The following is a 10,262-nucleotide window of genomic DNA, read 5'->3' as shown; positions in this document are numbered from 1 at the left end:
CACTAAAAAGTTTAATAAGCGATTCAAAAGCGCCCCCATAATTTGCATATTGATAACAGGTATCATAATGACAAGAGCTTTGCAGAATATAGGGGCTAACTGGTTGCTCATTTAAAGTGAAACTATCAAAGAACCAACATGTTTAAATCAGTTGACTTCTATCTAGGAATATTCCTAATCTTGAGTGGATTTTTTATAAGTTTGTTAAATTTAACCAGTGTTTTGAGAGCCAAGAATAAATTCTCTCACATATTGATGTCTGAGAATATTTTTCTTATATGTATCGGAGTGGCATTTCTTATACGTGGCGTTTATTCATTGGATCCACATAGTATGAGTATGGAAGAATTTGAAGAGAGAATGCTAATGAAGCCTCATGATCAAACCTTGAATTGTGGTTTCCCATCTCTGTTTCTTAGTTATGGACCGTTAATTTTGTCTATGGTAAACAGTTTTTTAAGCCTGGTAGTCGACAACTATATGCACTACCAAATGTTAAAAGACGAAAGAATCAAAGACAATGAAGACGTTGTTCAAAATTTTAGTGACAATATGCAATCGGAGAGAAAATTCAAATGGAACAGTGTAGTGGACTTTCTGAAAAGAAATTCTTCATACATAACTATCTTTTTCCAGTGGCTAATACCAATTGTATTGTCAATATTTTTATATCCAATGAATGTGCAAGAATTATCTATGTCTGAAATGAGAAATTTTCATGATCATTGTATTAATATATTGGATTTAACAGAGAAAAATTGTTCATTAAATTCTAATGTGGAGCTTCATAAATACATATCTTCACCAATAAATTATTTGGAGACTCTTGAACAAGACTCTAATGATAATAAAACTGCTGAAGTCAATTTCGTATTAAATAACGTATTTAAAATATTAAGCAACTATAGTAATAATACAGAATTCTCTTACACCCAAATGTCGAAATCGGCTAGGACTCCTAAACTCGATCACAATTGCATGAAAGTTTGTGTAACTGACAACAAAAGCATACTTTTATATATGTTTATACTGGCATTTATAAGTATTTTTGTACCAATCACAATTTCAATTGGGATATTGACAAAAATTCATACCATGACTGTGAAAAATGTAAACGTGAAGTCATATGTAACAAAAGAGGTTTTATATAATGCATTATTTTGGTCACCTGTTATGTTTGACACATTTTTGTCGTTGATACTTTGTTCTTACTCCATGCATAGTACTAGGATGTCATTATTTAATGTTATAGCAAATGTATATCAAGTCGTAAAGAATTTTATGAATACTAAACATTTTAAAGGGAATATGATTGTTCCTGTTTAGTTGTACCTATTTACAATTATTGTTTATGTAGTGATATGAATCATAATAAATAGAAGTGTGTACAGAAAATAAAACTTTTTTTTTCATAAATTTGGCTGAATTCAATGCCTTCTATGAATTACAGTGAGTCTAATATATGATAATTGAAAATTTTGACAAATTTAATAAATGATAGAAATTTTACAAGCAATAGCTTTGGTATAAGCTACAATATAAAAAAATATTTGTAAACAATTTAACTATATTCTGATTTTTTTTATAAAGAGTAATTGTGACTCACATTTTCCTTTACATTTTTTTCTCAACATATTTGATTATATTGATTCTGTTAATTGTGATAATGTGGTGTTATTGGGCTTAATTATAAGTTTAATTGTGTAAAATTAAGTAATGAGCTAAGATATTGACATAATTTTGTATTGATTGCATGTCAGCATAACTGACAAACACTGCACATACATTAAGATCCATTTGTATGTGTTCCAATCAATATGTGTTCCGTAATAAATTAAATTTGAATTTGAATTTACAATGGTTTAGCATATTAAGACAGTATACAGTTTAGCTTCTTCACCAGCTCATAAAAAAATTGTGTTTAACCATTTATTGAAGAAGACTTTTATAAGGCACCAATTTTTAACCGACTTCATAAAGAGGACCTTCTCAATTTGTCTTTTTTTTGTGTTGGTTTCCTCTTAATTTTTTACTGGGTGAACCAATGTTGATGACTCTTTTTTATTTGAAAGCTGATGCCTCCTGTATGCACCCATATATTTTGGTCTCGATCAGACAATTGTAAGACGGTTTAGATTTTTATTAAAAATAATTATTATCTTAAATTAATGCAAGTGTTATTGGTACTGCTCATTACCTTGCGTCTCTTAATATTAACTCTTGTTCAAATATACTTCAATGATTGCAAAAAATAATGAACTTTTAAACAGTATACTAATTCAATACTGGTAATTTTACTATTAATTTCGGCTGTTCTTGGCTCTCTTTCCAGCTAAGAAATTTACTTAAAAAACAAAAATACGAGGAAATATGACATTCGCAGAATATTGTACTGTTTAATATTAAAAAAAATTATTGACTAGGAAACATGAAACATTTCGGAAAAATTTTATGGTTAGAAACAAAATGCAACTCACCGGGTTGTCGAAAGAATAAACACATTCATCTTTGTAAATCAATTGCTGCGAAGTTGGTATTTTGATTTTAGATAAATGTGGTGTTAAAAGATCTAAAGAGGCCATGATTGCTTTCTACAAAGCAATGTATACAATTTTTAATATCAGACAATTCGCCAAATTATTCCAGTTTGCCTGCACTTTAGTTTTCACCGTTCATTTTCACGAAAACGAATAACTTATTCACAGATTACAGATAAAAAATATACAGTACAGATTGCACCAGGTAGTATCAGACTTGTATTATTTCAAATATAAAGCACAATAAGCACTGTATGATTTACACGCGACTTTTAGTTTGACTTTTAACATACAGCTTGTAAATCAATGAGCCAGTTATAAAATTTTAAATTTCGCTTCTAAATAGTAGTAACAATCAAACACATTGAAAATAAGTTGTAAGTAACTTCAATAGTCCTTTTACAGGACAATTTGAAATCATGTGAATTATTATAAATGTATATGCACCCTCTAACACCAAAATTTGTTTATGTACCTACTACATATCATTATCTATATGTCAAAACTTATCAGATATTTACAACTTTTTTTAAGTTAAAGGCCTTAGGTCAAAAAGCAACTTGAAACATTATAAAATAGGTATAAAGTGTGCAATATTTTGTTAACCAGTGCGTATACGAAAATGGGCCTAAAATTATATTATGACCTTATGTCCCAACCTTCTAGGGCACTTTATATTTTGTTAAAAACGGCAAAGTATAATTTTGAACCAAAACAAGTGAACCTAAGAGGAGGTAAAAAATTGGGGTTAAAATTTATCACTTAGTTGATTTTATTGTTGAATGTTTACGTCATAATATTTCTTTTAGGGGAGCATTTTACCGAAGAGTATGCGTTGATAAACAAATTTCGAAAAGTTCCTGTAATAGACTTCAATGGTTTTATACTAACAGAAAGGTAACGATAGTAATAATAAAATACCTACCGCTATATTATTTGATGTAATTGATTTGTATGTAATCAAGTTTTTCATATTAATTTCAGTATTGCCATCATAAGATATCTTTCACGTGAAAATATAATACCAAAGAGTTTATATCCACCAGAATCTAAAGCACAAGCAAGAGTAGATGAATATCTAGAGTGGCAGCATGTTGGACTAAGATTACATTGTGCTATGTACTTCCGAGTCAAGGTATATATAATTTTTTAAAATTTATACATACACTTATAACATGGAGATGGAGTGCATCCAAACTTTTTCATTTGCTTGTTTAACGAGCATGTAAAAATAAAACATAACGTTCTGTATATTAACAAAACAACAAAAAAGCCAATAAATGTACTTATTAATGCAATGCCAAAGAGTTTGTTTTCACATACTAATCTCAGAAAGTCGACTAGATCATTTTCAAAAACTTCACCTTTCAATATGTGTGTGACCCCTGAATGCTTTTAGACCTGTAGATGGGTGTACCATCAGTGAAGCCAATGTAGTCAGCTATGTGAACAATAGATTATCATTATCATCTTATTTTTTTAAGGCAGTTATTGTAATATACATAAATATGATTTTCAGTACCTAGCACCAATAACATCAGGACAACCTGCGGATCCCAAACAATTAGCAGGCTACGAAAGAAGAATGTTCAATGCGATACAAGAGTTTGACACTCTGTGGTTGGGCAAACACGAGTATGTATGTGGGGACACTATCACTGTAGCTGATTTGATGGCAGCTGTTGAATTGGAACAACCAAGTATGGCTTTTTATATATATCCTGGCTGATTGGACAGATATTATCTCAGCGTAGAGAGATCATACAGTAGTAAAAATCTTTTGACCTTGTGGTAAAAGCAGAAAAATATGGCAGTTGTTACAACTCAGTAATAGTTAACAGTATAGTAATGAAAATGGCATTTAAATGCATTCTAAATGTCTTAGTTGAAGAACTATATGGACTACTAGACTGTAATATAGTCCTGTCTTTAGACAAATTGTTAAAAGCTTAAGTTTTCCTAGTATAACATCCTACTCCTGATAAACACAAGAATAAATAAAAGTGACAAGTAAGCAAATTCAGTCTGCATAATCATTCATGATACCATTTTTTATATATAGGGAGATTGCAAAGTGGACGAAATTAGATAATATCTTATTTTTAAAGTTTGTACCTGTGTTCCACTGCATTTGTTAGACATACATTTAAATCTGTACTTTAATACAAATGTATGGACATACAATACATGTTGTAATAATATGAAGCGTAGAAACTTAAAAATTATTCATTAATTCCTGAACTGAAATAAATCTTCTTACACTTAATTCTTATATTTGATAAGATATGAAGGGATAATATGTTATGTTGTTGCAATTATATTGGTTTCAACTGTTTATCACATATGGCTTAGGACAGATAATAAAATGTTTGTTGTTTTCAGGAATGGCAGGTATTGATCCAGCTGAGAGGTTTCCTAACATAGCAGCATGGTGGCCGAAAGTTAGACAGCATTTCAATCCTTATTATGATGAAGCTCATGTAATACTTAACAAAATTGTTAACAAGAATTCAGCTTCGAAATTGTAGGCAAGACAGGGTGTATTTACTTGTTATATTGACAATGGGATTGCATATGAGAGATATCTTTTACTATGATAATGTTATGTTACTGAATTGTACAGATTTTATAATTATGAGAAAAATAGAGAGATTATGATACCAATGGTTCCAATTTTTATGAGAATTATTTGATTATTAGTCAAATCAAGCTGTCAGAAATATTTTCGCATATTATAAAATACGTAATGTATATAAAATAAGAGTTGCAAGAATTTACATAGGTACCACTAAACTTGTTATTTTTTTATATAAACTAATTTGATAAGTACAAAATGTTTTATTTTTATACAAAACTTTACAAAGCGGTTTTAGCAATGTAATTCCATACATTCCAAAGGTTAACAAATTCATACAAGGGGCGATAGGTAGAACTGATTTTTATATTCTTTATTGGTGCGTGTATATTTTTTTATTGTTTACAAATGATGTTGGTATATTACTGGATAAAATGTTATAATATAAAAACACGATGGAAACTAATGTGTTTTATTTATACAAAAAATTTAAAAAACTTAAAAAATTCATAACAAATTATTACTATGGTAACAATACGTTATTTTACATTATTCACATACCTAGTTAGAAATCATTCACCATATATTAAATCATTCTCACAGAAAACAAAATATTTCTCCCCAACTATACAGATCTTGTAAAACTTTCATGTATTAAAGTTTACTACACTAGGTTGAATACTAGAATTATTTTTCCAGCCTGCTAAACGTTAAATCGATACAGGTTTTTATAAATTTGAATTACGAATCGATAAAATAACCCAAGCCAGCATCTTGTTTCTAATATTTCAATATTACCGCATGGGATAAGACTACATAATTTATCTAAATTAATCCATCCAAAGTTAAGTTGTTTGTGGGATATAGGACAAATGCATTAATCGTTTGTTTCACTGACCAATTTTCTTTACGGACAAGTAGGTGATCACCATTCTGTGTGTTTTTTTAAGTCTCCATCGGGAATCGAACCCAGGACCCCGTTCCTCCCGGACCTCAGTTCTACCTTCACGATTATAACTTCTTTACCAAGGAGCCGGTCGCCAAATGTTTGTACATTATATAATATACATAATAGAATGATAAATTAATTAATTTCAACTTTATTAGAATGATGATTAATAGATTAGTGACCACGACAATTTATTTCGATTGTATCTTGTTATGTCTCACAAAACTATGCTCAGATTTTACAAATTGCTACAAACAAAACAGATCATGCAAGAGCGATTCAACATCTGTATTTGTAATATAAATTTTCAAAGAGCTATATGTACCAACCTACATATAGATGAGGGAACGAACAACGGACGTCACCCACCAGTGGTATGGGTGCTATTCTAATTGGCCGCCCTACTAGCCTAATAATGCAATGGATATCGCCATTATATTAGGGTTCCATTGTAACAGTAGGGATATACCTACTAGATGTACCTATTTAATATTTTTAATAGTCGTTCTCGAAAACGAGGCATCAGGTATCAAGCAGTTTGTCTTTTTTATATTAGTTACTCTATAACTGCGTGGGTTTCTCAGCCAATTGACGAGATTCTTTTAACGTTTAATAACTTAATAAGAAATTAATATTGAGAATCTTGAGTGGTAGGAGGTAAGATACTTCCTTAAAAGACCGAGAAGACTACATACGACTTACATGACTTTACAAGTATTTTTATATAGTTACTTATTACAAGTCATTATTTCGATGTAGGTATACCGAGATATTATTACTTTCCAATTTATTTATGAATTAATGATAATGTTGGTGTTATATTTTGTAAGATAAAATAGAAAGGTAAAAATTGCATTGCCATGAAAATTTATGAGATGAAATGTTATATTTTTGAGCATGTTGGACACGGTTTTGGTGTCTTCCATGTGATCCCGTTTAAATTTGGTCTGGTTTTGATAACTTGAAGGCAGTTTAGTTTTGTTTTAAATAATTACAACAATCGTTTTATTTATTGGAAATAAGAAGAACCAACCTACTTATTTGCGTCACAATCTACTATGCAAGTGAATTTACTAAAGTTGTTAATATTGATATTTCTATGCTTTATAATCCAAGTTCTGTTTTATAAACACACACGCACAATTACGTTCATACGTTCCTACGTGTTGTCTATTTAGGTGTGGGTACAACATGTTCCTACCTACATTAACGTGGATGGACAATCAGGCCACATAATTGACACAAGGTAATAGCATTATGGTTCTGTTTGACCCACATGCGATAACAACCACATGCACAGCTGTTTATAGACCACCTAGCACATATTTTGGATAGCAATGTGCTATTCTGTTTTGTTGCATTATACTTATACAAAAGCAATCTACATTAAAACTTTATTAAGGAATCACTATATTGATATATATTGCCTTCCTAAGTATAATTGACATGATTTTAAAAGAGAGACTAGGTACTGAGTTTGTTTCCGGCTCTTCTCGGTAGAAAATGCTTTTGGAAACGGTAGTAAAATAAATTCTTAACTTATAAAAACAAGTATTGTAGAAAACAAATTCTCGCCATGCAGTTCTTCTAGCGTCAAATATTGTAAAATTCATATAATAGGAAGGAGGTTATTAAATATTCAGTCCCTAGTAATGGGGCCTTCTCTCTTAAATTGTTACATAATTAGCTAATCTAATAACATCCAATTGTAAACATTTCCTTGTCTATTAAAATGTTTTACATTTTAAATAAATTAATTAACCCGTCCATGATCCATTGCATGAATACAGAATGTAAATGCACGTAATAGATATTATTGTATTAAATTAGATTGTTTAATGCGATTTCCAAGTTTGCAAGATTGCCCAGTATTGTAGTATACTAACACCAGAGTAAATTTTTGGGATGGAATACGATTAATCAATAAACGTGACTCTAAATTGAGTTAGGTATAACCTACTTTATATATTTTAAAATCGTTCAAACGACGTCCAAATCGTTAACAAATAATATAAAACTTTCAGTCGTCAAACTTATAGCAATCGAAATTATGAACGAAAATGGTTTCAAATCAAAGTTATAGATAAGATTTCTAGGCATATCTGAACACCAAGAGGTCGCTCGCCCGTATGACCGGCTGTCGGTTGCTCGTAGGTACCTACTTACATTGATTAAATCACTGCGAATGTAATTCTATGTAAGTATATGTATGGGATTTTATAGTCATTTCTGCAGTCAGAGCAAACTTTGTGAAATATTATAGCTTTTCCTGCTTTGAAGTGCCTTTTGATGATCCGTCGGTAAGTGATTGAGAAAATTAGAAATTTTGACATGTCGTAATAATTAAACTCTGGGTTCAAATTGAAAGAAATTTGTACAACACAGCATTGGTACAATGCTTGCTTGATAATTGCGAATTCAGGCTTCTATCCTTAACAATAACACAGTAATAGGGAGTCGAAAATGGTATGGATTGCTTCGAAAATGGTGCAAAGGCCATGCCGCTTTTTTGCTCGACTTGGAGACTATGTATAAGACATTGTCGTGTCTCCAAAACAAATCAACATTTGAGTTTATATATTCACAGTCCTAAATAATGAAATTAAATTAAGATATCGACATATATGTGGGTTTCAAATAATTATTTACCGTGTTAGAGTGGAACAACGATTGAGCTTATCTGATAATAAAAAAATTGACCTCTAAAATTGAGCTAAATATTTTCAAAACATTTTTTTAAATAACTATTACTTAGTAAAATTTCAAAATTATAAATTGGACTATAGTTTAATTAAATTATAGATAGGAATGATTGAACATTATTCCTAAATTAGTCTGGAATGTTCGAGTACGATAAATGGTATTGCGTCAATTTATTTTGCTGCATTTCACGAATCCCGCTGCCGTTATGTAATATTTGAACTAATCAATAACGAGTCTTTGATTAATCTCTTAAATTAACAGTACAATACCACATGAAAATATCAAAAGACTAGCGCATTATATTTCGAAATTATTCTGGAAAGTACTAACAAAATACACGTGTAAAATGTAACTGATATAGCGTTAGTGCTAAGCCGAATCGATTAATTTCTAGGAAAGATTAATTCCAAAAAATAATTTTCAGTGGGGTGGGACAAGGGGACGTACGGTGGGCGGGGCTTGTGAGAGGGCGTGGCTGGCCCTCCCTCATTGTGAGAGCTTTGTAAAATTCCGAGAAATCGTATTGATATTGGTATAGAACGTATTATTATATATGTATGCATATTGATTTTGTAATTTATTTGTAAAAGCATTTACCATAGATTAAAACGTAAAATTTAACAGACATTTTAGGCTTATATGCTAACCTATAATTTGATAGTTTTTAACATAAAATTTCTGTGAATGTGTTTATGTAATAGAATATACTAAAGATAATATATGAAGCATCATTACAACACGTGTGACTTTGTAAATTTAAAATTTATTTGTCTATTTTTCTTTGTGGTAATTATAATAAAACAAACTGAGAAAATTAAAGATTTTTCAGTTATGACTTAAATGTATCAACAAGTTTTCAATATTATACATTATATAATAAAGTCATTAGTTATTTTTATATTTATTTAATAAAATGCGATTTCAGCTTGAAGGATCAAAAAAATTTCCAGAATGTGTTTCAGAGTCAATTAAACCTTAGCCTTCTTCGAAATCCCTTTTAATTTTTTTTTTATAATAATTGTGTACTCGGTTAAATAAATAATTATTCATATATATATATTTGCCAAATAATAAAAGATCACGACATAAGAGAGTAATGTTTCTTAAAATTTAGAATTTTTACTGCGTGGTTTTTGTTGCACGCGGGTTTTGTTACAAACTGAAGCAAATTTTGGAGGGAAATATATCTAATATTTAACTAGACTAAATAATTCTAATAAATAACTATCTATTTAAATATAATTCTTTTGACTGCAAAGAGTATGTAAAATATTTAGTGAAATATCCACGATAGTTGTTAGTTTTTATAATCTTTGTAACCTTGATGAAGAGGGAGGAAGGGGTGAGAGGTGGTTTTCTCCCCAAAAGTTGGAGTGCAACACAGCTACAGGTTGGGTGCCATGCTATTGCGTCATACCACCCCGGTCGGATGCAACTATAAAAGAGGTCGTCCCGCTTGCCCTCCGTCAGTCCAGGACTAGTCGCCGAAGAGTTATAA

At 30.3% G+C, this 10,262-nt stretch overlaps 2 protein-coding genes across 2 annotated transcripts in view; one reads left to right on the top strand and one right to left on the bottom strand.

Moving 5' to 3' along the window:
• The window catches only part of LOC119838653 (ubiquitin carboxyl-terminal hydrolase 5), an 11,544-nt gene extending 8,843 nt beyond the window's left edge, over nucleotides 1-2,701 (bottom strand). Inside the window, 1 exon segment of the mRNA XM_038364708.1 lies at nucleotides 2,478-2,701. Within this exon segment, the coding sequence (XP_038220636.1) occupies nucleotides 2,478-2,582 (105 nt within the window). The 5' untranslated portion in view covers nucleotides 2,583-2,701.
• Nucleotides 2,702-3,031: 330 nt separating this feature from the next.
• On the top strand, nucleotides 3,032-5,569 carry LOC119838731 (glutathione S-transferase theta-1-like). Its single transcript, XM_038364820.1, has 5 exons — nucleotides 3,032-3,271; nucleotides 3,347-3,434; nucleotides 3,522-3,672; nucleotides 4,057-4,237; nucleotides 4,920-5,569. Exons 1-5 carry the CDS (start codon nucleotides 3,160-3,162, stop codon nucleotides 5,063-5,065), a joined length of 678 nt encoding a protein of 225 aa, XP_038220748.1. The 5' UTR covers nucleotides 3,032-3,159; the 3' UTR covers nucleotides 5,066-5,569.
• Nucleotides 5,570-10,262: the final 4,693 nt, after the last annotated feature.

Source organism: Zerene cesonia, unplaced genomic scaffold, assembly GCF_012273895.1.
Source record: "Zerene cesonia ecotype Mississippi unplaced genomic scaffold, Zerene_cesonia_1.1 Zces_u004, whole genome shotgun sequence".
Classification (NCBI taxonomy): Eukaryota; Metazoa; Arthropoda; class Insecta; order Lepidoptera; family Pieridae; genus Zerene; species Zerene cesonia.
Note: the sequence above shows the minus strand (reverse complement) of the source record. Positions and strands in the feature narration are given on the sequence as shown.

Excerpts from the sequence above, each read along its gene's own strand:
- LOC119838731 (XM_038364820.1), top strand. The coding sequence starts at position 3,160 with ATGGGCCTAAAATTATATTATGACCTTATGTCCCAACCTTCTAGGGCA. Across the intron at positions 3,435-3,521 it reads GGTTTTATACTAACAGAAAG|TATTGCCATCATAAGATATC; the intron begins GTAACGATAGTA and ends TATTAATTTCAG. Across the intron at positions 3,673-4,056 it reads CTATGTACTTCCGAGTCAAG|TACCTAGCACCAATAACATC; the intron begins GTATATATAATT and ends TATGATTTTCAG.